We start from the raw sequence: 26,830 nt of genomic DNA, 5'->3' as shown, positions 1-26,830 counted from the left end.
TAGAGCGTATAATAAGCTCTAGATCTATTGGAAGTCTAATCCTCAAAACCCATTGTGGGTCTTGTTGGTGTTAACTGGTTCTTTTTTTTTTTTTTTTTACTTTGCCGCTTCCTCCTGAAACTTAGATAAGAGTAGTTGGTTGGTGTTCGAGGGAGGGGCAGGGGTGTGATTCTAGGGTGACAGGCTTGCTAACACAGGAGTGGGGAGGAGGACCAGGAGACAGCAGTGTCTTAGGAACCACTGGAGGCGACAGGCTCAGGAGGCAGAGGTGACCACTGCCAAAGTCCAGGCAGGTGGAGCACATAGACCGGCAGCGCCTGGGGTTGGACAGCACAATGGTCATTTACATGGGTTTTCTTACAACAGGAGGTCCCAGTAAGGAATGCCAGACTGACAAGTTACTGCCAGCCCGAAGAATTCAGGAAAGGTCAAAAGGAGAAAGGAGAGGATTGTCCATATGTCCTGCCAACCTCCCAGCATCCTTCTCACTGGCATCCGTCTTGGCTGCGTGACCCACACGCCACCAGGAAGGACCCTGAGTCAGAGAGATTAGCCAGAAACAACCCAGAAACTAACCCCATCACTATAAAACCCGAGACTGGGAGCCCAGTGGCAGAGCAGTCCTCCTGGGTTCCCTCGCTCTGCTGCCCTCTTCCCGGGCACCCCTTCCCAACAAAGTCTCTTGCTTTGTCAGCACATGTGTCTCCTTGGACAGTTTATTTCCAAGTGTTAGACAAGAGCCCACCCTTGGGCCCTGGAGGGGGTCCCCCTTCCTGCAACAACTTTACAAGTCAGTGAAGTCATGGCCTTGGAGAGAGGACCCCAGGAAATCCAGCCCCTGTCCAGTCACCAGCTGGAAAGACAGACTGGGTTCCCATGGAGGGTAGAAGCCCCTGGCCCACCCTGGTCCCGGGTGGCCTCATCCTCCTCAAATGGTTGGGAACATGGGAGAGCGCCCCTACCAGAGGCAGCAGACCCCACTGTAAAGCGGCTAGAGATATCAGGGTCAGATAAAGCCGCCAATGCACTTCATGGGCACTTGACACACGCTCAGCCCTTAGTAAGCTTTTGCAAGTCACACCTAAGCAATATGGCCCTTTTGTTGCCCTGACGGTGTTATGTGTGCCCATCACACAGTGAGACCAAACAAACCAAAATGTCGGAGTTTGGGGCAAAGAAAGGTTTATTGCCGGGCCATGCAAGGAGAAGGGAGGAGGAGGGCTCACGCCCCCTACCTCCACCCCCGACCCCACCTCAAACCCTGAACTCCTCAAAGAGTTTCAGCAAACATTATGGGCCAGGGGAAGGAAGAGGGTCTCAGGAGGGTATGTGATCAGTTCTCTGATTGGTGAGGCTGAGGGAACAGGCTGGTGTCACAGAGGTTAGCCTTATCAATCCCTGGGCACCAGAAGGTCCCAGGGTTATGAGCCCATGGTCATCAAGTAATTAATTTCTTCCATTTGGTGGTGGGTTTTAGCATCTGAGAAATTTCTATGTCTGAGATGTGGGTTATCTGGGTAACGTATGTGGGTTTCCTATGTGTGTTATGTGGGTACTTCATAGAGGAGCTACAGCAGAGTACAGATGGGAGAGGGGTCTGTCCCAGGAAGGCCCCAGAGGGTCCTGCCCAATCACAGCGGCAGCCCTGCCCTATCAACCCCCACCAGCTCTGCCCAGCCAGGGCCCCTGTGGGTCCCCTCAGGCCACCAGCAGTTCACTCCTCCCCCACATCCAGCACCCGTTTCCTAGCTGCTTTGCTTGGTCCAGATCAATGTCCAAGAAAAGAAGGCTATGATGGAGATGAGGGTGCCAACCAGCACGAAGATGGGTCCCTGGTGCAGCTCTCCTGTGAAGGAGGCGGGGGCAGCTGGGCTGGACCTGTGTTAAGCCAGGCCAGGGTAGGCATGGACACATCAGGGCACCCTTCCCTGCTCTTGGCACCTCCCACTGACCTACCAGAAGTGGCAGCTGCCCTTCTAGAAACCAAGGGGCCCTCTTACCCTGGAGTACCAGTGTGAAGGGACTGTGTTGGACATCAATGTCATTTTCAGCCTGGCACCAGAACTAGTCCGACGTCTGCTTTGGTGGGAAGGAGAAGTTGGCAGACTCCCCTCGGGTTCAGAATCTGCAGGGTGTGGGTGAGCCCGTCCCTCCTGACCAGTCTGTAGCTGGGCTGCCCGAGGATGCCCGCAGAACAGCTCTACCCTGAGGCCTGGTCCGCTGTCCAGCAGGGAGCCTGCAGCTGGGGCACCGGCCCTGGCAAGGTGGGAGAGGGCAGGAGCACAGGTGAGGTTGGGAGACTTTAACACCCTCTCCCCAGCAAATTGCCTCATTACACAATGCCCGATGAGCCTAGAAGCTCTTCCCAGGTGGCTCAGTGGTAAAGAATCCGCCTGCCAAGCAAGAGATGGGTGTTTGATCCCTGGGTCGGGAAAATTCCCTGGAGAAGGAAATGGCAATGCCAGTTGAAGGAAATTCCACTCCAGTATTCTTGCCGGGAAAATCCCATGGACAGAGGAGCCTGGTGGGCTACGGTCCCCGGGGTCACAAAGACACGACTTAGTGACTCAACAGCAACGATGAGCCCAGAGGCCGGACTGGTTACTGTCTCTTCCAGGCAGCCGTCTGGATTACTCCCTCCATCCTGTATCTGAGCTTCTACCCTACTTGCGGTGTATACCATACAATTTCATATTTGATTTTATTCTCATGTAGTATATTCTGCGTTGCCAGATTTAGCAACGAAAAATGCAGGACACTCAGTTGATTTTGAATTTCAGGTTAACGATGAGTAAAATTTAGAAGGTCTCTTCAAGATGACTTCTGGGAGATGAGACAGTCCAAAGAGGAAGAAGGAAACCAATGTTTATCAAGAAAATGCTGGTTTGGCAATTCCTCAAAAAATTAAAGAATTACCTTGAAGTGAAGTGAAGAAGTGAAAGTCGCTCAGTTGTGTCCAACTCTTTGCAACCCCATGGACTGTAGCCTGCCAGGCTTCTCTGTCCATGGGGATTCTCCAGGTAAGAATACTGGAGTGGGTAGCCATGCCCTTCTCCAATTACCATATGACCCAGCAATTCCACTCCAAGATATATATCAAAATAATTGAAAATAAGGACGCTAACAGATACTTGTACACACATGTTCTGCTGCTGCTGCTGCTAAGTCGCTTCAGTCGTGTCCGACTCTGTGCGACCCAATAGACGGCAGCCCACCAGGCTCCCCCGTCCCTGGGATTCTCCAGGCAAGAACACTGGAGTGGGTTGCCATTTCCTTCTCCAATGCATGAAAGTGAGAAGTGAAAGTGAAGTCGCTCAGTCGTGTCTGACTCTCAGCGACCTCACGGACTGCTGCCCACCAGGCTCCTCCGTCCATGGGATTTTCCAGGCAAGAGTACTGCAGTGGGGTGCCATTGCCTTCTCCACACACATGTTCACAGCAGCACTATTCACGACAGCCAAAAGGTGGGAACAGCCCAGATGTCCATCAATGGATGATGAATAAACAAAATGTGATCCATCTCTAAGATGAAATGGTATTCAACCATAAAAAAGGGATGAAGCAGTGACACCTGCTATTAATACACTATGAATGAATCTTAAAAACATTATACTGAGTGAAATAAATCAGACCCAAGAGGCCGCATATTGTATGATTCCATTCATGCGAAATAGCCAGAACTTTAAAAATCCCCAGAGAATTTCCTGGTGGTTTAGTGCTTAAGACTCTGTGCTTCCACTGCAGGGGACATAGGTTCTATCCCTGGTCAGGGAACTAAGATCCTGTGTGCCACACAGTGTGGCAAAAAGTAATAATAATTATTATTATTATTATAAATAATAAAAAATCCCCAGAGTCAGAAAGCTGATTAGTGGTTAATAGGGGCCAGGGGAGGGGCAATGAGGAGTGACTATTTGGTAGGTATGGGGTTTCCTTTTGGGAAATGGACTAAATGCTACTGAATTATTACTTTAAAATGTGTCATGTGAATTTCACCTCAATTTTTAAAGAAAAAAGAAAGTGCTGGAGAAAAAGTCCACCCCTTGGGTTTAGACTCTTTCTGCTCAGAACATTGCTACAGAAATGAAATGAGGACATGAGTAGGAAACATGGAGAAATCTGGAACGCAGGTTGGGAGGGCTGACACTGGATTCAACTTCTAGAGTCAACAGTTTTGTCCGCACTTGCAGGGGCCAGGTGCTCTGCCAGTCCCGCATATCACCGCCTCCCTGGACTGAGGCAGGAGACCAGAAAGTTAACTATCTGCTGGCTGAACAAAGCAGTTGCTCTCGGGTTACATGCAGAAGTGTGGCATCTGCTCCTTGCATCTGTGATAAAGTGGTGAACCTTGAGTCGTGTGGTCCTGGTGTTCATTGAGGACACCCTGAAGCTGGGATTTCCTCCCAGGATGGGGACAAATGAGGTACAAAGTGGACCAGGCACCTGACAAGCTGGCCCAGCATTCAAGCCTGATCCTTGGCAGTGGCCTGGAGGCGTCGAGGACCTATCCACCTTCTGAGATCAGAGATCAGAGGTTTCTGCATCCAGATCTACTCTGGTACCTTCATGGTAAACATCTCCGCCATACGCATCTTTGCCGTGGGCACTTCCACTACAGACATTTTCATTTCATAACTAATTGGCCATAAGGCAATTCTGCTGTAAAAGATAAAATAACTGATTGACCACTGGGTTTCATTTCTCTGTTGACACAGGACTCCCATGTTTATATTACATAAATCTTAGCCCCTGTGACCATACAGAGACAAGTATAGATGTGATGGTCTTAAAGTAATGGATGATAACAGCTATGTAATATTGACTTGATAGAAAATGCAGTGATAAAACTGAAAGTGTGAAATGAGAGGATAAAGCCAGATGGCACATTATACTAGAAAACGATAACATATCAGTTTGCAAATCCTTTGGTGATTTGAAAGCAGAGTTAAACCCCCATTTCCTGTAGAACTTTGGAACGTCTTTCAACAGACATGTGACAATGTGCCAAGAGTACACAACAGTGTAAAATTTTTCCCAGCACAGTACAAGCTCTGTTGCAAACAGCATCCTAGTGTTTGGAAACTGATACCTCTCTTAATGAATGAACAAATTTTAGTGAACAAGAAAAAGTGTGATGCTGAATGAGGAGATGAATCAATGGACAGTGGGGAGGGGGGAGGATAAAATATTATGAACGAAAGACTTGGAAGACAAGTGCTTAGATACAACCCACAAAATAAAATCAGTTATTTACGCTGCATGGCCATGAATCTGCTGCTGCTGCTGCTAAGTCACATCAGTCATGTCCGACTCTGTGTGACCCCATAGACGGCAGCCCACCAGGCCCCTCCGTCCCTGGGATTCTCCAGGTAAGAATACTGGAGTGGGTTGCCATTGCCTTCTCCAGGCCATGAATCTACACACATTTTAAAAAATTGTTTTGATGCCACATGGCATGGGGGATCTTAGTTCCCTAACCAGGAATCGAATCCTTGCCCCCTGCATTAGAAGTGCAGAGTCTTAACCACTGGACCACCAGGGAAGTTCCTACATATGTTTTAAATATATTAAAATATTTTCTGTTTCATACCAAAGTCTTTATTTTTTCAATTCATTTTTCATGGTTCACTGTGTCCTTTTAAATGTCCCTCTTTTATTTACTTTTTATATTCATATGGCAAAATTGCCTTCTGGCCAGCTAGTTAATTAGGTATGTGGTGATGATGCCTAAGACAAAGATGTTTACTGCAAAAATAACTGGACACCACCACACCTACTCTGGGGACATGGGCTGTGGGGGTGGTGGCCAGGCTCCTGCTCCCAGAGGGTCAACATCTGACTCAAAGGGACAGTCAGAAGGCAGGAGGGTATGATCCAGACCACAGGAGATGCTATGGTGGAGGGATCATAAACTCAGAGAAGAGGGACGGAACTAGAGAAACAGGCCACTTTAGGAAAGGCAAGGACTTCAGAAACACAGGGAAAGCAGATGCCCACAGCACCCAGAGAACTCTCCTCCCTGGACCCAGGACCAAAACCCACTCTGCAGCTCCTGGCAGCAGGCATTCATCCATCCACACAGACTCTCTGCTTGCGAGTAACTTTTGTGTTTTGTAGGTAGATCCTGAAGTTGATTTTGATGTAGCAAGCATCTTGGGACTTCCCGGGTAGCTACTAAGACTCTGGGCTCCCAGTGGAGGGGGCCTGGGTTCTATCCCTGGTCAGGGAACTAGATCCCACGTGCTGTAACTAAGACCCAATGCAGGGCTTCCCTGATGGCTCAGATGGTGAAAGAATCCACCTGCAATGCAGGAGGCCTGGGTTTGATCCCTGGGTTGGGAAGATCCCCTGGAGGAGGGCATGGCAACCCACTCTAGTAATCTTGCCTGGAGAATTCCCATGAACAGAGAAGCCTGGCGGACTACAGTCCATGGGGTCACAGAGTCAGACCTGACTGAGCACAACACCCAAGCATCTCTAAGATCTTCCTTTTGACCTGGGCTTGCCCACAGTGAATTCTCTGACAGTGATCAGGATTAAACAAAGATGCCTTCTGAGTGGGGGCTTGGGAGAGAGGGCTGAATGATGCATGGTGGGTACCTACCAGACTTTTCGAGGAGAATGTGGAGGGGGTGCTCGGGCGGGGGTAGAGATGGGTGTATGAAATCCAAATATATACTTCATACATCATCTTCATTCCGCCAGGAATGTTGGCTCTGGAAGTGGTGTGATCAGAAAACTACTCACTGAACAGAAAATTGGAAGAAACTAGAATATGATGTTCTTCAGAGACATTTTCCAGGGATCCTAAAGTTTCTGACCACTAAGTATATTTCTTTCTCCACCAGTGGTTCTCAACCTGGGGTGATCCTGCCTCCAAGGACATTTTTGTGTCTGGGGCCAGTTTTGGTTATCACCAATGAGGGGTAAGGTGCTCCTGGCATCGAGCTGGGGAGAGGCCAGGGAAGTTGCTAAACCCACTATGATGCACAGGGCAGCCCCCATTAAAAAACCACCCAACCCCAGTGGCAATAGCGTCAACGCTGGGAAACTGGTCTAGACCACCAGCAACAGGCTTGCTGAATCAGGATTCTCCCCTCGCCCAGGGTTGCTCAGTCATCACAAATGTTTTCCCATCTGAGGCCCTTTCTAAACTTCATGAGAACCCTTGATTTTTTTCGGTACTTTTTTTCACACACTCTTGTGCAAAGAAAGAGTTAAGTAAAGCGCTATCTAGAGTTTAATCTAGTCTCTGGGGCACCAGTTTACCGACTGCTACCAACAATTTCATCAATGTGACTCTGGGGTCAAACTGCCAATGGCTCTCTGCCCAAAGACGCTCTTGGGGCCAGAATCTTCCTCCCTGGGGAAATGTGGGACCAGGCTTAAAGGTGATGATATTTTTTGCCCCCTTCGTTGTGAGCAAATGACCTTGACTTGACAAAAGTGGAAAGAAAAAGCTGGCCCACCTTCATTTCCATTTCGGTGGCCATTAATAGAAGCCTGATTTACATAAGTTCAGAGACAGGAGCCACTTTCTATTTTCGTTTCCTACAGGGCAGAGCTTTCACTTTTTATTCTGACCAGGCTTGTGTCATTCTTCCCTTTTGATTATTTAGGTAATGCATCTAGCCCACCCCCACAGATAATGTGTGGCCTATCATTTAATTAAAAATTCACCAACTGTGTCTGAACATCTGAATGATAGGATGACACACTCAGAATTTGCTCAAGTGACAAGGATTCCCTGGGGACTGGGACTGGAAGTTGAGCCTGGCCAGGGCGGGGTGATCGAGTGGCTCTGCAGAGCCTCCCACTGTTGCTAAAGAAAGAAGGACCCTCTCAGGGCTGTGCCCAGGCCAGGACAGTGGGGCTACTGCCCAGCTAGGCTCAGAGGCCTTGGAGATGGACCCTGCTTGTTTCTGTGATTGTCCAGATGCTTGGAGATTGAAGCCCCAACCCTGGAGGCCCAATTCGTTAGATCTGAGCTGGGGCCCAAGGATCTGATTTTGAATAGGCAGCCTACCTGCTGAAAGTTGAACTGAGTCCTCCAAAAAAGATGTATTCAAGCCGTAACCCCAGGTACTTGTGAACGGGACCTTATTTGGAAATGGGGTCCTTATAGATAGACTCCAGTAACCCATGCTGGTTTAGGGTGGGCCCTTATGAGAGAAGGGGCTTCCCTGGTGGCTCAGGCGGTAAAGAGCCACCTGCAATGCTCCCTGGGTGGGGAAGATCCCCTGGAGAAGGGAATGGCAACCTATTCCAGTATTCTTGCCTGGAGAATTCCATGGACTGAGGAGCCTGGCGGGCTACAATCCATGTGGTTACAAAGAGTCAGACATGCCTGAGCAGCTAACACACACACACAACAAGAGAACAGACAAAGACACATACACACAGGTCTTGTAAACACAGAGGCAGAATTTGGAGAGATGCTGTCACAAGCCAGGGGATGCCAAGGACTACCACAGCCCCCACAAGCAAGGCTTCAGACTTCTGCCTCCAGAACCAGTAGAGAATCATTTTCTGCATTGTGCTTCCTTAGAGCAGCCCCCTTCCAAGTGATGCTTATGAATGGTCTAGAGCCTCACCCTGGGGATTTCGAAGTGGGTTTTAGGAGTGGAGAGGGGAGGGAACAGTCATCACGACTTCTTTGTGCGTGCTCTGTTTGCATCTGTCCGTCAACCAGATGACTGCCTCCATACATTGTCCTCTGTTCATGGCAGCCCCACAGAAGACTCCAGGCTCCCAGGTCACCCTCATTTTCCTGGCTCACCCTTTCTAAGGCTCTGAAAGTCCTCCTTTGTATGCCACCACCCCTCTTGAAGGATGGTAGGCGCAGCCAGCATCAAATCCCTTAGCTTTCCTCCCACGTCTCACCTTCTGCACCTAATGGACCAGCCTCCCCTTCCCTGGGCTGTACTTGCAGCACCTACAGCCTTCCCTGCACTGGCTGTGGATGGCGAGGGTAGGCATCCTCTCACATTCCTGGACCACTCTCCCCGCTCCCTCCCTAAACACTAGCCTTGAACTCCGTGTCTTCAGATACTGCACCCTGTCCTCTGAGTTGCAATGACCTTGAAAACGCCCACCCTCCCTTGAAGACTCTTGCAGCTGGTTCCTGCTACACTCCATACTGCACTTGCCATGATTCCTGGGGAATTCAAATACACAGAGAGAACCTTTCCAAAATCTTGGCTCTTCCATTCCTTAACATCCAATGTTTCAGGCCCAACCTCTTGCTCCCACTGATAGTAATCAGTAATTGTAAGGCTGCCCTTGACTTCACCAATCTTTCTGTTGCTCAGACCAAAAACCCAGAAGTCATCTTCCACAGCTTCCTCTTTCCCACCCGCTTCCATCCGTCAGCAATGGCTGTTGGCCTGACCATCAGAATACATCTTGAGCCCTAGGCCAGGCCTCCTGGCTATCACCCAGTCTCTCCTCTGGATCCCAGGACCAGTCTAATGACTCTCTAGGATTCTACCCTTGATCCACACCCCCTCTCTTCTCAACACAGCAGCCGAAACGACCCTCTGAAGAGTAAATCAGGTCAAGCCTTCTGCTACACATCTTCCCAACACTTTGCCCACAACAACGCCATGCCCCTACTCAGCACGACCACTCCACTGTCTCCCCTCTCCTCCTGCTTTTTGGGCTCTGGCCACACAGGCCCTTGTCTGGACACATACTGCGCCACCACCTCCTTTGTGTCCTTTCTGTGTGTCCCCTTCTCAGAGATGACTTCCTGGTAGATGGTACCCTCCCTCCCTGCCCCCTCCCTTCCCCTCTTTCTGGTTTGCTGTACTCTGGGACCCACCACATTCTAGAGCGCTGTAGAATGTGCTTTTGGGGGGAGGGAGCTGCACCTCCAGAGGTGTGTGGGATCTTAGTTCCCTGAGCAGGAATCCAACCCCTGCCCCCTGCAGTGGAAAAGTGGAGTCTTAACCACTGGACTGCCAGGGAAGTCCCAAATGTGCTTATTTTTATTATCATCTGTCCCCCCGGCCCCCCTAGAATGTAAGCTACTTGAGGGCAAGGATCTGTTCTTTTGTTTTAAGGGGTCTCTGATTTGTTTCCCCACCTTGTGTATCCATCCTGGGGCCCCGAGTAGCACCTGGCACCAAAAGGGGCTCAACCAGTACTCGTTGAATGATTGAATGAATGATTGAATGAATGATTTGTCAGTTGCTCCCTTAGGAGTTCAGTTACCAGGGCTTTGTGGCCAAGAGTCTGAGCAGAAGTCAGGGGCTGGAGGGGGATGGACTGGGTCTACCCAGGTACTTCCCAGAGACCCAGAGGCCTAGGCTGAGAGTTGTTCTCGTTTTATCGGAAACACCATGATGTGTTTGTTCTTAAAGCAAATGAGGAAATGATAGTTCAGCCTCCGCTGCATTCAAGTGAGACCCACCCTTCAGTGGAACGGAGGCGGCTGTGGCCACAGCCCTGAGACAGGAGAAGGGACAGGGCCAGTCGACACCAGAGGAGGGCAGCCCCGCTCGGAGACGTGGAGAGGAGCAGGTGACTGATCACCTTGACCTTAAGGGTCACAGGGACAGAAGGGGGCATAGGAGATGGCAGGAGAAGGGAGGGGGAGCAGAAAGGTGGAGGGGGAAAGCGGAGGGGTGGAGGCGGCACCAGGAGCATCTTCTCTCCCTGGCTTTGTACCATCAAGCGGCTTTGTGGGGAGTGGGGTGGTGGGGGCGCTGACACCCTCCTGCTGCCTCTGAGAGTCGGGCAGCTTCCCCTTTGCTGGACCTCAGGGCAGGGGTGTGGGGTAGGGAGCCCAGACTTCCTCATTCTCTCACTGCCCTCCTCCTAGGCCAAGGGACCCCAGCAGAATGCCCCACACCTGCCCTGGGGTCACCCCCTCCTACAGGGACTCCCATTACAGGTCAGTCACTGGGGTAAAGTGATTGGATATACCCCTGGGGGGACATGCCCTCTGCCCCCCTCCACTGGCAATGCCCCCACAGCCCAAGGGGAAGCCATGTACTTTCCTGGCTCCATGTCACTGTGCCCACCATCCTCTGCTGTCCCTGCCCACACCCTCCTGCTGAGCCGTCTCTTCTCCGACCCCCGAGGACCCTGCAGGGCTTGAGATTGGGGTTCCAGAACTGTCCAGCTGTCTGGCAGCAGACGCCACTCACCAGCAACAACCTCTCACCCTGCCAGCCAAGGTCTCTACCATGGGTGGGGGCCTGATTCCAGGGTCTCCAGTTGGGGGTACTCCTCCCCGCAGTGTGCTGGGTAACTCTCCTCTCTCCTGTGAGGAGCTGCTGGTGGCTGTAGGAGAGGTGAGCGTGGTCAGGAGGACCCAGGGAGGAGAGACAGCCAGAGCCTACCCAGAGAGCCTTGTCCTGAGCTTAGAGGAAGCCCAGGACCTCACAAACATCTTCGCTCACAGAAGCTCTTTGAAGCCCAGAGCATTTTGTCTCATGAACCCATTTTGCAGATGAGTAAAGAGTGGGCCCAGAATGGCAAAGCAGTAATTGGAGTACATAGGCATGCAATAGGGGCTTCCCCGCTGGCTCAGTCAGTAAAGAATCTGCCTGCAATGCAGGAGACCTGGGTTTGATGCCTGGGTCAGGAAGATCCCCTGAAGAAGGAAATGGCTACCCACCCCAGTATGCTTGCCTGGAGAATCCCATGGACAGAGGAGCCTGGCAGGCTGCGGTCCATGGGGTTGCAAGTCAGACACGACTTAGTGACTAAACCAACATGCATGCAATAAGGGGCTGGTCTGTGACTCGAGCCCAAATCCTCCTGTCTTATCCTTCCGGAGCTGTCTGGGCCTTTGGGTCCCCCCTCTTCTGTGCTCTCTAGACCCCTGGACCTTGAGCCTGCCACCTCAAGGCCTTGGCAGCAGCCCCCTCCCACGATGTCCCTGAGCAGCTCACCTAGGGCCGCCAAAGAGAGCAGCAGCAGGAGCTTCGGGCCTCTGATGGACTGCCCTCCACCCAGCAAGCAAGCGTTTCCTTGATCGAAGCCCTCTACCCAGAGCCCCTGGGTGCTCCCTGGGTGGGTGCATGCCTGCAATGGGGAGATAACCTGGAGACCACAGCACCCCGGGGCTGGGCCCAGAACAGCAATGCTCCCCACACCCCCAGGGCATTAGGAGGGGCTCAGAACCAATCCAGGGCTCACGGTTGCCACCACTCTAGGACCCTGGGAAGAAGATGCCCACATCCTGACCCTGGAGTACGTTCTGGTAGCTGGCCAGGCGGATGGCACTTGCTAACCTGCTGATTTTGGGATGAGGGGATTATCCCAGAGTAGCGAGGGGGGCCTGATATAATCACGCTGTGTGCTTGGCGTGCTCAGTTGTGCCCGCCAGGCTCCTCTGTCCGTGGGATTCTCCAGGCAAGAATACTGGAGTGGGTGGCCATTTCCTTCTCCAGGGGATCTTCCTGACCCAGGGATTGAACCTGCGTCTCCTGTGTCTCTTGCATTGGCAGGCAGATTCTTGAGCCACTTGGGAAGCCTGATGGAATCATGAGGGTCCTTTTGAAGGAATGGACCCCTTAGGGCTGGGGGCTCATGGCAGAGAGAAGGGAGGGAACCGGTGAGGTGGGGGCCAGCACCCAGCCAATCCCGCAGTGGCACCAGCGTCCCCAGGGAGGACGGGCACCTCCCCAACCAGGCCTTTTTTTTAATGAATGAAATGACTTTACTGAAACACTCCCTGTTATACACTGATGTAGTTGCATGCGTTTTTCTTCTGCTCTCATGGAATGTGGATCTTTGATCTGTACACAGATGCCTTCCTCGAGGACAATGTCCTGACACCAGGGAACCATTCGCTTTCCTTGCAGGCTCTTCTCTCATCCAGAACCTCACAGGTCAATGACACTTGCATCCCAGCACAGCCCCGGAAGGGGCACCTGACCCAAGAAAGGCCAGCTACCCTTGCCTGGGCCCCTGGGTGTGGCTCGGGAGCAGCCGCTGGGGCCCATGAGGTCTGGGCGTGTCAGGAAGCTGGTCTGGCAGGATGACCCAGCCCACCTGCCAACAGCAGGAAGGATGTGGGTGGGGTGGGAGGTTCGGGGGTGGGAACTAGAACCTGGACACAGTGTCCTGGAGCTCCCCTGGGGACTAGCTTTATCTGTCACCTTGGTGGTCCCTTGTCCCCAGTGGGCAAGAATTGCTACCCAGAATCCTGACTTGTACCCCTGGGGACGTGCCCTGGGGACCCATCTACGTCTCTGCATTTGGGGAGCAAGAGCTAACAGTCTCTTAGTTTCCCAATGAAATTCCCTCCCAGAGTCTGTTCTCACTCTGATGAGAGGGGTGGGGGAAGGAGTTGAGGATTCCAGACAGAGGGGTGGCCTCAGCTGCGGGCAGGCTGTGGCCTGAAGGCTGAGAAGCTCGAGGTTTTTCCTCTACCTTGTGCTCAAGGCATCGGGTTCGAGCTGAGGCCGCTCATGAAAAGCCTCCCCCTTTTATCGATGTATTTGAGGAGCCAGGGCATAGAGCGGCGGGTGGCCTCGAAGGACACTTCCCTCAGGCCTTGGTGGAAGCAGGGCCTTCTTTCTTGCCCCGCCCCGCGTGCCCCTCTGCAGCCGTCACCTGTGTGCCCCTCAGATGGGGGCCGAGGCTGTTCTGCGCCTCTTTGCCACGGGCTGCAGGTGTGACAGCACTGAGCAGGCGCCCCAGGTGAGCCCGGGCCCCCAGATGGAGCCGAGCCGGGGTGTCCTCAGAGCTCTCCCGTCATCCACTGGACTGACATTTTGTGATTTCTGCCCACAGAGGGCATCTCCCCTATAAAAGACGGCCTTACCAGCATCTCCTTGTTTGCCTCGTGTCCCATTCCTGGGAGGGTCCCCTGAGTGGGAGTCTGTGCTGGACTCCCTTGGCTGGTGTAGCTGGGAGCCCTTTCAGGGCTGGGCAGGGAGAGTCTGGGGCCCCCAAGGTGGAGGTGCTGGGGCTTCTGCCTTCCTGCATCTGTACTGGGCTCTTGCACCTGGAGACACCCGGGCTTCACCTACTGCAGTAACGCCATGGCCTCCCCCTGCCCACGTGTGTCTTCTTTGCTACTGGTGGAGAGGCTCAAAGTCGTTACCTGCCCCCTGACTCTCCAAGCCCAGCCCCGGGCATACTGGTTCCATCTTCACTGACGGTCCTCGTGGGCCCCAAAGCCCAGCGTAGAGGCCTCAGATCCCCATTCCGTGCAGCCAAGCCCCGCCTGGCCCATCCCCACACCGTGGCTCAGCCTGCTCCTCTGCCTCATCTCCCACCTGCGTCCTCTCTCCTCCAAGGCCCCCAGGTCCACAAAACCCTCCTGCTGGCTCCCCGCTGAGCCCCAGGTTGCCTTGCAGGGCGGGCACGGTCGTAGGGCCACTTCCTGTCTCTCCCACTTCCTTTAGGCCAATGACTATGTTGTAATAGGACCTCAACTGCTCTTCCAGGAAGGGCAGGACACCCATCAGGACGCTATACAAGTAACCACACGGAGGAGAGTGGCGTCATCCCCAGGTTTTGGCTGAGCAAACTGAGGCTCAGGGTTTGAGTTCCTCCAAGTCCCAAAGTGCATCCCCCTCACATCTGGTGATGCACTTGGCTGGTTCTCTGAAGGCACATGAAGGTGATCAGGACTGTGAGGTTTCAAAGCGACCTTGACATTCTCCCACTTAGTGGCCATCAGCATCACCTCCCCAACCCCAGGACTCCTTAAACCACAGGGCTGGGCTCCACTCCATTCGAGAAGGTGGGGTAGGGCCTGGGAATAGGCTTTTCTGACAAGTTCCCAGGTGCTGTTGGTGCTGGTGGTTGGGGACCACACGTTGACCCTAAGCTGCTAGTTAACGATGTGTCTCGCAGTGTGTGTCACTTTCTTTGCGGCCAGGCTGGTCGCCCTCTCCAGACTGAGCACACAGCTCCCTGTGTCTCCCACAGTCTCATCACCAGCCCCAGAACAGGGCCTGCACTTGTTGACAGATGGATGGGTCATGTGACGCTGGGTGAGAGAGAGAGACAGCGACAGAAGGAGCTGTAACAGCCAAGCCTCCAGTGACCACAGGAAGCCTCTGGACTGAGGGCGCCAGGCCAGAGCCGCCTGGACACCATGTCCAGGCCAGGAATCCAGCCAGGCACTGGGCCCCTGCTGCTGGAAGTAGAGGCTGGGTTGGTCAAGCACGTTCTGGGGTTTCTTCTGACCCTCCCTCCTGGGTCTTTGGGCCAGCAGTTCTCAACCCTCGGTGTTGTTGACAGTCACCTGGGAACTTGAGAAAGTCCCGATGCTGGGCTGCTGGTTGCACCTGGATCATTGGCATCAGAATTGCTGGCACAGAGCCAGCATTCGACAGGCTTCTCAAATGTTCTCTGAGGCTGAGAACCATGGCTTGAGAACCTCTGCAACCTCAGCACTGGAGGCTTGGGAATCTTGGACACGGCCCTGCCTGCCTGGGCAGGGGGCTCCTCTACCTCCCTGGAGCCCACACTCTGTGTCTCGGGGTGCGGATCAGTTCTGAGCGCTGCCCCTTGCGGACTCATAACGTCTGTGGATCTTAATGGCCCCACACGTGACGGAGGAATTACAGGAGGCTGTGCGGGTGCCTGCAGTCAGAGCACGGCAAGCGCCGCCTGCAGGTCTGCTTTCACTGCGGCCAGGCCTTTCCCTTCCGACAGACCGCGGTCTCCGAGCCTTTATAAGGGTACTCCGCACACTAAACAACTCCTGAGCATCCCCAGTGGATGCGTATTCATAAAGCACGTTCGTGGGCCGCTATGCTAATATATTAAGTATTTTATAAAACTTTAACAAAAATAGACAACTTTAAAGGACAGAGATAAAAATATAAATACAAGTTCCCATATTTTCTTCCTGCTGCCCCTGGGTGTATGCACCCCACCTTAGGGCACCCTGTTGGAGGGTCCACTGAGGGAACCAGGGATCAGGAGCGTGGGGCGAGGGGCAGGAGGTTGGGGTGCTGCACGTGGGGGCCTGGTGAAGTTCTGGGCAGTGGCGGTGGTGGGGGCGGGGATCAGTGCTACAGCTCCGAACGGCTGGGGAAGCGGAATCTATGGGCGGGGACCGAGACACCGCGCAACCCGGCGGGGTCTTCAAGGGAGTGTCCTGGCCTGCGGGGCCTGGGCCCCGGGGAGCCCGGGCACGGAAATCCGGGGCAGAAGGATCTCGGGCGTGATCCTCGGGACACAGGGGACTCAGGCCCCAGAGAGTCGCCGGAGCCCGGCTCCGCTAGCAGCCGCGACAGGTCATCCACCAGGTGCCACTTCTCCTGGACTTGCTGAGGCCGAGGCAGGGGGCGAGCAGGCCGGTTAGGAGCCGCAACTCCTCTCACCCGCAGGCGGGCGGGGGAGGATGCAGCCGGGCTAGCAGTAGCGGCTCTGAGGCCCCGCCCCAACCGGAGCTAGCCCGGCTTCCCCGCCCCGCTGCGGCCTCGCCCTAGACTCCGCCCCGTCAAGGTCCCGCCCCTACCCGCCCACGTACGGTAGAGACCACGCCCACCCAAAGACACCGCCCCTCAATGACACGCCTATCAGATACCGCCCCTTCTCAAAGACCACGCCCTTCAGACACCGCCCTATCTCAAGGCCACGCCCATCACACCGCCCTGGCATGAGACCACGCCCCCACCAGAGTCCCGCCTCCCTGACATTAGGCCAAACCCATTAGGTCCCGGTTCCCTCTCTCCATCTTCCCCACTTTTATCGGCGGCCCGTGGCCCCAACAGGGTCTCGCCAGCAGTCTCCTTGGCCCCAGTCCTGCGGATACTTACCCACATCAGCTGCTTCCGCAGTCTCCGGATGGCTCTGGAACTGGCCTGGGACTGGGAGATGCACACGGTCAGGACAAGGCTTTGGAGAGAAGGGGAGGTATGGTCAGTCAGCCCCCTACTTCCTCCTTCCCCGCCTCAATCTCTTAGAAAACACCCCCCCGGGGGTCCTCTCTCTTCCAGGATCCCAGACACGGCCTTTCTCCTCTCCTTCCTCCCGCGGGTCGCTCAGCCCCTCTCCTCTGGACGGCAGGCTCACAGTGCGTCTGCACCAGGCATCGTACTGCCCCAGTGGTCATTTCAGGGGCTTTTACAGGTGAGGATGTAAGGGCGCTTGCCCAGGGGCACCGGGGAACCTCCAGGCCGCCAGACCTGCACCCTCTCCATCCCTGGCTGTCCTTGTCTGGCTCCTGGATCCCTTGAGACTGGCTGGGGTGCCCATGGATGAAAGGATCCTCCCCTCCCAGGTGCCCGTTCCCTCGGCCCTCCGCTGCCCTAAAAGGCACCTGAGTAGGATGAGAAGCGGGAATCTGAAGGCGTGGGAGCCCAGGTAGTGGAGGATGCACTGGCTGGGGGGTGGGAGCCAGAGGGCCACCAGCTCAGGGACCACCTGCCAGGGGGCCGAGTAGTTGGCAAAGAGGCCACAGTCCCAGGAGGAGCGGATGCTGGGAGAGAGATGGACAGAGGAAGGCCAGGGTCAGCGACCAGGCGAGGAGCCGCCGGCCCCGCCGCCTTGGGCCCTCTGCTCCGCTCACCTGCTGACCACATAGCCCAGGGGCACGGCGGCCAGGAGCAGGCCCAGGAGGAGCACCAGCTGGAAGAAGAAGATGGAGCTGGAGGCGCGGAATCGCCGAGGGGACGCCCTGGAGTTCCTCAGCAGAGTGTACTGGGGGGAGGGGGAAAAAGGACACAGGGGGGCGTCCTCAGCGCAGTGTGCAGACCAGAAGTGACCGGTCAGCGCAGTCTCCAGACCAGAGGTGACCGGTCAGCGCAGTGTGAAGACCGGAAGTGACCGGTCAGCATAGTCTGCAGCCCGGAAGTGACCGGTCAGCGCAGTCTGCAGACCAGAGGTGACCGGTCAGCGCAGTTTGAAGACCGGAAGTGACTGGTCAGTGCAGTCTGCAGCCCGGAAGTGACCAGTCAGCGCAGTCGGCAGACCAGAGGTGACCGGTCAGCGCACTGTGAAGACCGGAAGTGACTGGTCAGTGCAGTCTGAAGCCCGGAAGTGACCGGTCAGCGCAGTCTGCAGACCAGAGGTGCAGTGTGCAGACTGGAAGTGGCTGGCCGGGCAGCCGCAGGATGTGAGGGCTGCCCCACCGATGGCGCTCAAGGTGCCCACGCAGGTGCACCCCTGCGCCCTCCCGGCCCCAGAGTCCTCACCTTCTTGATGTAGAAGGTGAGGAAGATGAAGACGCTGTTGAGCAGGGGCAGCAGGGGGCAGTAGAAGAGGCCCATCCAGGTGACCGTCTGCCCCTCCACGATGTCCAGCACGTTCTTGGGCACCAGGAACTCCTCTCGGTCCAGCCAAGCCCAGAACCGGCCGGAGAACCGCTCCACCAACATCCTGGGGAGGGAGGGAACAGGTCCCCACCACCCGGGAGGAGTGTGTGAACCTCACTGGTCCAGGCCCTGGACCTTCGCACACATGCACTCACACGGGACACACGAGTGTAGAACTGCTCACAGCCTTGGCCGTGGCCACTGGCCATCCCCCCAGACACACCCACGCCGCCCCTGTGGTGTCCCCACGTGGCTCACCTCCTAGGCAGGCTGACAAGGAAGGCGAAGGCCACCGTGAGGAGGAAGTTGAAGATGCTGAGTTTGTACAGCTCCTCTCCCACTGAATTCTCCCAGCACTGATCAGAGGGGGCATCTATCACTACCCTCGGTCCCCAACCACCCCTTACCCACCCGATAGGGGGACCCTGAAGTATAGGAGCCATGCCTGGAGTCTGATATGATTAGCTAAGTTAAAATCCAGGCCTGGAGAATAAGACGGGCAGCCAGTTGGAGCTGCCTCCTCTGCACAGGGCAGTGTGATGCGAATGGCACTCCCTGGAGGTGACTGCTGAGTGCACAGCTCTGCCCACAGCATCTCACAAAGGTGAGACTAGAGAGGGGCAAGGAGACCAAAGAGGTGGGGCTTTGCAGAGGACAAAGGGAGAGGCCCGGATGGAGCCACCAGCCACCTGGTAGTCACAGGCGTTGTAGCCGTAGGACTCACAGCTGGTCTTGTTTCTGCCGATGCACAGCACGGTCTGGCCCAGCGAGAAGGAGAACATTCCCAGGCTGGCCAGCTTGAGCACCACGCACCTGGGGGTTGGGGTCGGGGCGGAGACTGTGTCAGGGGAGTAGCCCAGGTACAGGGCACATCTACCCAGGACACAGGTGTGGCTGACATCTGCACAACCTCAAGTTTTTTCCTGGGACCAGCCCCCTCTAAACCCAGGGCCCAGCTTCCTTCCAACCTGCTCCATCCATGGCAATGTTTCCCAAAGTGTGTTCCCCAGATGACTCACAGGAGAATGGTTCTGTTTAGATCAGTATGGGAAACAGGGCACAGTCGAGCCATCCTTCCCACAACACCCAGCTTGGAGAGTCACAGGAGGCACACATGGGCCTTTATATCATTAATGCAGGTGAGATCATTCTTCTAAGACCTATTCCCAGGTGGCTTAGTGGGCAAATAATGTGCCTGCAATGCAGGAGACATGGGTTCAATCCCTGGGTCAGGAAGATCCCCTGGAGAAGTAAATGGCAATCCACTCCAGTATTCTTGCCTGGAGAATCCTACAGACAGAGGAGACTAGCGGGCTTTAGTCCATGGGGTCGCAAAAGTTGGATGCGACTGAGCACACTATTTACACTGTCCATATACCACAAACATGTGCATGCATGCTCCTGAATAATATATAACTGGATCACACAGGTAGGGTGGCCTAAACTAGAACCATCGCTGCATGTTATATACAAGTGTGGACTTTCTTTTTTTACTTTTTGTCTGTATTCTGTGACTGAACCTGCATCACCTGCTTTGGAAGCAGGGAGTCGTAACCACTGGACCGCCGGGGAAGTCTCACAAAGTGTGGACTTTGAATGCTGATGCATGGCAAGAGGCTGGTGGAAACAGTGGTTCTTCTGTTGAGGAAGGCACAGGTGGGTAGGGGCTTATTTTTATCTTTCATCCTTTGAGCATTTTGAATTGCATGTGCTATTACCTATGTGTAGTCAAAGCTGTAGTTTTTTCTGTAGTCATGTATGAATGTGAGAGTTGGACTATAGAGAAAGCTGAGCATCAAAGAATTGATACTTTTGAACTGTGGTGTTGGTGAAGACTCCTGAGAGTCCCTTGGACTGCAAGGTGATCCAACCAGGAAATCAGTCCTGAATATTCATTGGAAGGACTGATGCTGAAGCTGAAACTCCAATACTTTGGCCATCTCATGCGAAGAACTGACTCATTTGAAAAGACCCTGATGCTGGGAAAGATTGAAGGCAGGAGGAGAAGGGGATGACAGGATGAGATGGTTGGATGGCATCACTGACTCGATGGACATGAGTTTGAGTAAGCTCTGGGAGTTGGTGATGGACAGGGAAACCTGGAGTGCTGCAGTCTATGGGGTCGCAAAGAGTTGGACACGACTGAGCGATTGAACTGAACTGAACTGATTACCTATTTGTGCGTGTTATTACCCGTTCCAATAATAAAGTTTCAAACCCAACACAGTCTACCTTGGAGGGACTCGGAATGGGCTGCGGACAGCTTCTCTGCCAGGGAAGGCTGAGGAAAAGCAGGTCCTGCTGAATGACTGGTGGGTGGCAGAGAACCTGAGCTGGAGCTGGGGGGCTAGGGAGGCGGTGGCTGGGTCCAAGGCAGGACCTGAGTCCTGAAAAGGGAGACAGAGCAGAGCCTGGGGGTGGAGGTGGGCTTGAGTGTGAACCTGCACTCAGCAGGCGTGGGGAGATTCCCTTGACTGAGGCACTTGACCCTTTCAAACCTCAGTGTCGTCATCTATCCAGTGGTGACGAGGATGGTCTTAACTTTACAGGTCATGTGAGGGTTATCAAGGTGAGGGTTGTAAACCCTCAGGGCACATGGGAGGGAGCTGTGTTCCTAGGAGGGTGACTGTAGTACCCTCTGTCCCCGAAAAAACAGTCACTGGCTTGCTTTGGATGGTGGGGACTGAAGAACCTTAGACGGGCCCCCCGAGACAGTGTGTGAGGGCGGCTGCCTGCCTTCCCTTGCTCGGGGCCCCCAGTACCAGGCGATAATCAAGACAGGTGGCAGGACACAGTGTTCCCCTGCCCGCCACACACTGTCACACCTGTCACCCCCGAGGTGGCACTCACCAGATAAGGCTGAGGTTGACCTCAGTGTTGGGAGGGTAGTTCTCCAGCTGGACCAGGAAAACGAACAGCAGGGGACCCAAAAAGTTGACCAGGGCGATGACCCCAGGGGGCAGGTACTGGAGCAGCAGAAACAAGGACTCCTGTGGGGAGAAGCAGGTAAGGGGGTGCCGTGGGCTGGAGGGCCCCCAGCAGCTCGCCCATCCCCTATGACTCCTTCAAGTGTTGCTCTGAGGCAGGGCGGGCATCTGGGAGCCCCCGGAATATTCCCAGTGACAGCGTGGTGGTGGGGGGAGAGCCACAGGCAGAGCCAGTCTGACTTGGTCGTGACCTTGGGCAAATTGCTTTAACCTCTCGCAGTCTCAGTTTCTTCTCCTGCAAAGTGGGGCCATCCCATCCCCTACCCCAGATCTGGCTGGGATGACATAAATGCATGTCAGTCGCCTGGCACCTCCTTGTTGTCCTGCGAGTACTTGGTGGCCCAGAAGATGGCGCTGATGGCTCCAACCACCAGCAGCCCGATGAGGACGTTGACCCGCAGGTAGGTGAGCAGGTGGCAGGCCCTCTGAGCCCGGGTCTGCTGCTGCAGCAGCAGCAAGTGACGCCCCTCCTCCAGCTCCATCTGTGATGGGGGCAGGGCAGGCGCGGGTTAGGGCTGACCCAGGTGGAAGGGCAGCGGGGCCAGCAAACAGCCCCAGGTTGGTGTGGGTGGGGAGACAGGCTGCAAGCCCTAGGCAAAGCGGGATGATAGTAGGCTGGGGACAGACGGGTTGGTTTTATCCAGAGCCCCCCACCCCAGCACTATGCAGGTGCGTGCTCACACCCCAACATGGCCCAGCACCCCACTTCCCTCAAGCTGGAAAATCCTGTGTGCACAGACTCTCACACTCCCACACTCAAGCCACACACTCATATACAAAGTCCCATGTGCTCTCACACTCATCCACACCTACACTCACATCTCACATTCATGCACGTCCTCATGCACACCTTGAATTCATTGCTGATCTCATGCTTCTTGATGGTGGCGGCCTCCTGCCCCCGGATGCAGAAGTCCCAGGACGAGAAGACCTTTGCACTGAGAGGCGACCGGTAGTCCTGGCCCAGGAACATCTTCTGTGGCAGCCCCTTCACCATCCTGGAGGGGGCAGTGGGGGGCAGGGCTCAGCCTTGGCTCAGCCCTGATCTGGGGTGGGAAGCCCCGGGCAGCCCCAGGGGCAGGCTTGGACCTTGGCCTGACTGGGGGTGGGGAGACAGGAGCGGTGGCTCTGCCCCTGAGTTCTGCAGCTGGGAACGCAGAGTTCCGGGCCTGGAGTCTGTCGGCAGGGACTCCCCACCAGCTTGAGGGTACCACACTGAGGAGGAATGATCAGGGGAGACCCGGGGCTCTGCTCTCACCTCCGCAGAATCCCACAGAAGCAGAGGAGCAGGCAGGCCAGTGGGCTCAGGAGGTAGGCCAGGCGGATACTGTATGTCGAGCTGCTCTCGGGCCCCGCCCGGTACGCTCCGTAAAAGAGATAGGTGTTGTTGAAGGCCTGTGGATGTCAGACAACGATAACAGACCCAGGCTGTGTGCTGAGCGTTTTCTTGCTATTAACACAGTAACCCTGACAATAACCCCATCAGGTAGAGAATAAGAGTATCCTCATTTCACAGAGGCCCAGAGGGGTTAGGCAACTTGCCCAAGGACACACAGCTTGGAAGAAAAAGCCAGAACTGGAACGCGGCAACCCACACAGGAACCACGCAGTGGCTTCCAGGAATGAGGGTAAGGTGGTGCTTATCCCAGAAGCCTGGACACTTTTCCCTTCTTGTCCTTCGTACCCCCACCCCACCTAGGCTCTGAGGGCTATGGGCACATGCATGGGGCTGGATGGTGCACAGTGGCCTCAGCCTCTCTCGTGACTCTGCTGCTGACCCAGACTTCCTGTCTAGGAAGGATTGTCCCCCTAGAAGCCAACGTGCCCTTGGAGGGGTGGGGGGTCATCTTGGACTGGGGTCTCCTGAGACCATATCCTCAGGTCCCCCAGCCTCCCTGCTCCTTGGCCAGGACAGACTCACTCACCCTGCCGGTAAATACATTCCAGAGTAGATTGTTGAACTTGGAAACACCGGTCTGGGGTAGGTGGCCACTACCAGGACACTGGAGAGCTGTTAAGAAGGGAGAGGGGTCCCACAGGGGAGGGTCCCCAAGGCATAGGGGAGGCTCTGCCCCTCCCACTCCATAGCCCCCAATCTCGGGAGGCCTGAGCAGGGTCCTGAGGGCATGTCAGGAGGCTGGCATGCAAATAGTAAGGTCAGGCAGAGTCTCAGGGCTGGACCCAAGCAGGTTGATGCCCAGGGTTGGGACACAGAGGGTTGGGGCTGTCCCAGCATGGGAATGCTGGACCAACCCCCAGGGTTCAGGTGGGCTCAGGGGAACTGTTCTCTCCATGGGCCGGGCACTCACTGAAGTTCAGAGCCGGTCCTGAGTCAGGGGGCTGGAGCCAGACCAGGGGCAGCAGGACAAAGCTGCTGGTCAGAAGCAGGGTCAGCAGGTTAAGTAGCAGCAGGAAGCGAAGGAAGGTGAAATAGGACTGGATTCCAGTGCCAAAGAGGCCTGCGGGGGACAGCAGGGGAGTCAGGAGGCGCCCAGCTGTGGGCCCGACTGGTCATCCTAGGGCTGACCAACCCAGCGAGGGTGTGGGTGACTAGCCTCCCCAGGACCTCAGTTTAATGGCCAGTTCCGGAGGCTTGCCTAGCAGTACCTCTAACAGCCACGAGGGCGCGCCATCGTCCATCAACGTTTTGGGGGACTGGCTCTGGGGGCAGAGGCGGGTGTGTGACCTCAAAGCCACGTGATTGGGGGGTGATTGGTGGGGGGGGGGTGGAAACGGTGCAACGGCAAAGGGGGGTGATGCCCTCTTCTGGTTTCTAAACTAGACGCTGAGACTCCAGAGAGGGGAGGAGGAAGGTGGGGGTTGGGGTTCAGGTCGTACCGCCGATCTCGTAGAGAGCCCCCTCCCAGAGCCCACAGCCCCGGGTCAGCCGCCGAGCTGCCTCCCCCAGTCGCCGGCCCGCAGTCTGCCGCCTGCGACGCCACTGCTGCCAGCAGGAGGTCTTCACCCCCTCGGGCTCCCGTAGCTGCCTGGGATGGGGTGGTGATGGGGAGGGGGGTGCCCTTAGTCAGCCAGCATGCTCACCTGGCCAGGCAGAGCAGCACCCTGGGCCAAAGTCTTTCCAGGGCTGATGTTGCCACCCCGCGCCCGTCCAACAGGTGCATTCCCCCCCCCCGCCCCACCCCCACTGCTTGGCCTCCGCAGTGTTAGGCAGGGCTCTCCGGCACACACCGGATAAAGCGCTTGTCCACCATGGCGTAGGGCAGCACCCGCACCGGCTGCTGGGAAAGGCACAGCCGCTTCATCTCCTGCTCACATAGCTCCTCGCCCCCTGGCTCGGCTTCTGGCTCCCCCGGGGCCTGCACCGACCACTGCCTCTGCATCTCTACGGTGGGGTGGAAGTTGGGGAGGCAACGCGCCCCTTCCTGGGAGAGATGTGTGTGGTTGTTGAGGGATCCTCACAGTCTTGGCCCTGGTATGATCAGTAATGAAGAGAAATACTGTTGGAGGAGATCTGGCTCAGTGTCCAGCCACATCTCAAAGCAACATATGGCCTCAGTGTTCCCATCTATCAAATGGGGAGAAAGGAGTCCAAAGGGCTCTGAAAGATGGGACGTCACAAAGGAAGCTAAGGCCAGGTGTGGCCACCATTAAGCACGGTGGGGCTACAAGGCCAGCTCTGCTCTACTCCAACCTGCTCCCAGGGGCCACAGGCCTTCACCAGCACCCTTTGGCAAGAGACAATTCCACGTGCTGATTCTCCCACTGGGACCGAAATAGTTCCGGCCCCGAACCCCAACAGTTCCCAGGATTCAGCATTTGCAGCAGCACCTCGAATCTGGACCTGCTGGGACCTCCTCTGTCTTCCATCTGGTGGTCCAGCTGGTGATCCAGCTCCCGGGTCTGGGTCCACCAGGGTTCCCCAAGGAACCCAGATGGGGGGGCGTGGCTACAGCACCAGCGGTGGGAAAGGGAGGAAGGAAGGGGCCCCTCTGCCGCTCAGCTGCGGTTCTCACCCCTCCCCCGGCCAGCCACCAGCAGCTTCTGGGCTTCAATTCTCTCTCCCACTCCTCTGACGATCCGCCTTCCCCCCCCCCACCCCAACTCTGCACCCACTCACCTGGGGCCCAGAGACCAAGTGCCCGGAGGAGACCGTCCTCCGACCGGCTCCCACCACGCCGGGCAGGGTTGCGAGAGTCGAGGGGAGGGGGGTCACATGACAGGAACCGTAGCTCCCCACCTTCTGGTCGCCGCCTTTCCCCTCTGTACTCTTCTCTCCCCGACCTCCGGCAGTTTCCCCGCTCTGCACCGAGGCCCGCACTTCCTGCCGGGGCGAGGGGCGCGGGCGGGCAGGTGAGAGGCGCGGCGGCTGAGCGCTGCGCTGGGGTCCGGCCCTGCCCCTTCCCGCCGGGCACCCGGGCTGGCGACACTGCGTCTGGGTCCAGGGTTTGACCCCGCAGGGCTGCAGGCGGCGGGCTGCGAGCCCCGCCCCTTATCCGCCGGGAGTCCCGGCGGGCTGTGCTGGGCTCTCAAGGCGCGAGAGTACAAAAACTTAGTGGGTGGGTCCCATCTCTTGGAGCTGCCGAACCCGGCGGTATTTCTCAACATCCCGCCTCCCATCATCGGCACTTGAGCCGAGTCGGCCCGGCGCCTGGCCTGTAGGAAGCGCTCAGGAACCGGCTCCACTCACGCCCCGCCCCAGCGACTTGTTTCAGAGCCCTCTTGGCCCCTTTCTCTCTGCTGGGACCCCGTGGGAGGCCCCGCGATCCTGCCTTTGCTTTTTCTCCCTCTCCACCTCCTTCAGGGCCCCGTCATCTCTAAGGAGCTCAGAGGTTTTCCTGCCTCTCTGCGCAGTCCCCTTCCTGGTTTTCCAGACCCCTCCTCTATAGCCCAGGCCGCGTGCTGGTTCAGGGCACACAGTGAGCACAGAGAGGGGCCCGAGAGCTGTGAAATGTGGCAAATGTACATGTCAATAGAAAGTGCCACATGTTCCAACAGGGGTCAATCCCAGAAGGCTCCATGGAAGAGGTGACTTTCAAGTTGGGCCTGGGATCGTGCAAATACAACAAGCTGGAGCATGGGCGTGCAGGGCGGGGGACAGTGCTGGCAGGGAGAGGCAGGGACTAGGCAGGGCTTGTTCTCCATGCTGAGGTGCTTGCGCCAAGACCCAGCCGGAGGTAACGACTCTGTGTGGACATCCTGGCTTGGCCTACCTGTCCTCCCCTCCAGGAGGGCCCTCTCCTTCCTTTCTGCCTTCCAGCTCACTTTCACTGCCCACCTTCCCAGGCTTCTCCCAGACAAGAATGGCTCCCACCACTGTCCAGAGCCCACCCTTTTCTCAAACCCAGGGGACTCTCCTCTGGCCCTCTCCCGGACTCTCTCGAGGTCAGCTTTCTAGGTAGAGCTCCTGGGTGGACAAGATTCAGGTCGTGGTGGATGACCCCCCTGGAGGCTGACTGACCACTCAGCCTGCTTCCTCATCTCTGAACTAGGGTCACCGGTGCCCCCCACCCTGCCTTGTGGGGGAATAACTGAGCAAATAGGAATGAGGACAGTCCCCATCTAGCACACAGGAAGTGTGCCGGAACTCGGCGGGAGAAACAGCAAAAGCCACGCCCAGACTGGGGCGGAGATAAGCCCCAGGTT

The 26,830-nt window shown here is 55.9% G+C and overlaps 1 protein-coding gene and 1 non-coding gene across 12 annotated transcripts in view; both read right to left on the bottom strand.

The window, feature by feature from the left end:
* Positions 1–900: 900 nt before the first annotated feature.
* The window catches only part of TMC8 (transmembrane channel like 8), a 26,106-nt gene continuing 176 nt past the window's right edge, over positions 901–26,830 (bottom strand). The window contains exons 1-17 of one of the 11 annotated variants that reach the window (XM_025279598.3): positions 25,305–26,773; positions 24,416–24,656; positions 24,065–24,213; positions 23,536–23,685; positions 23,152–23,237; positions 22,485–22,621; positions 22,077–22,224; positions 21,538–21,708; positions 21,090–21,229; positions 18,929–19,052; positions 18,498–18,595; positions 18,120–18,303; positions 17,495–17,625; positions 17,246–17,404; positions 16,743–16,821; positions 11,154–11,289; positions 2,121–2,256 (exon numbers count right to left, since the gene is read on the bottom strand). In XM_025279598.3, the coding sequence (XP_025135383.3) occupies positions 11,188–11,289; positions 16,743–16,821; positions 17,246–17,404; positions 17,495–17,625; positions 18,120–18,303; positions 18,498–18,595; positions 18,929–19,052; positions 21,090–21,229; positions 21,538–21,708; positions 22,077–22,224; positions 22,485–22,621; positions 23,152–23,237; positions 23,536–23,685; positions 24,065–24,213; positions 24,416–24,567 (2,010 nt within the window). In that variant the 5' untranslated portion in view covers positions 24,568–24,656; positions 25,305–26,773 and the 3' untranslated portion in view covers positions 2,121–2,256; positions 11,154–11,187. Of the gene's footprint in view, positions 2,257–11,060; positions 11,290–11,673; positions 14,960–15,733; positions 16,251–16,742; positions 16,822–17,245; positions 17,405–17,494; positions 17,626–18,119; positions 18,304–18,497; positions 18,596–18,928; positions 19,053–21,089; positions 21,230–21,537; positions 21,709–22,076; positions 22,225–22,484; positions 22,622–23,151; positions 23,238–23,535; positions 23,686–24,064; positions 24,214–24,415; positions 24,657–25,304; positions 26,774–26,830 lie in introns of those variants that run through there. The other 10 variants (XR_006549317.2, XM_044938616.2, XM_044938614.2 and 7 more) reach the window with 10 other exon arrangements.
* Positions 5,470–5,542, bottom strand: TRNAR-UCU. The gene has a single exon. It is a non-coding gene; the product is annotated as a tRNA-Arg (tRNA).

The sequence above is a fragment of the Bubalus bubalis genome, chromosome 3 (assembly GCF_019923935.1).
Source record: "Bubalus bubalis isolate 160015118507 breed Murrah chromosome 3, NDDB_SH_1, whole genome shotgun sequence".
NCBI lineage: Eukaryota > Metazoa > Chordata > Mammalia > Artiodactyla > Bovidae > Bubalus > Bubalus bubalis.
Note: the sequence above shows the minus strand (reverse complement) of the source record. Positions and strands in the feature narration are given on the sequence as shown.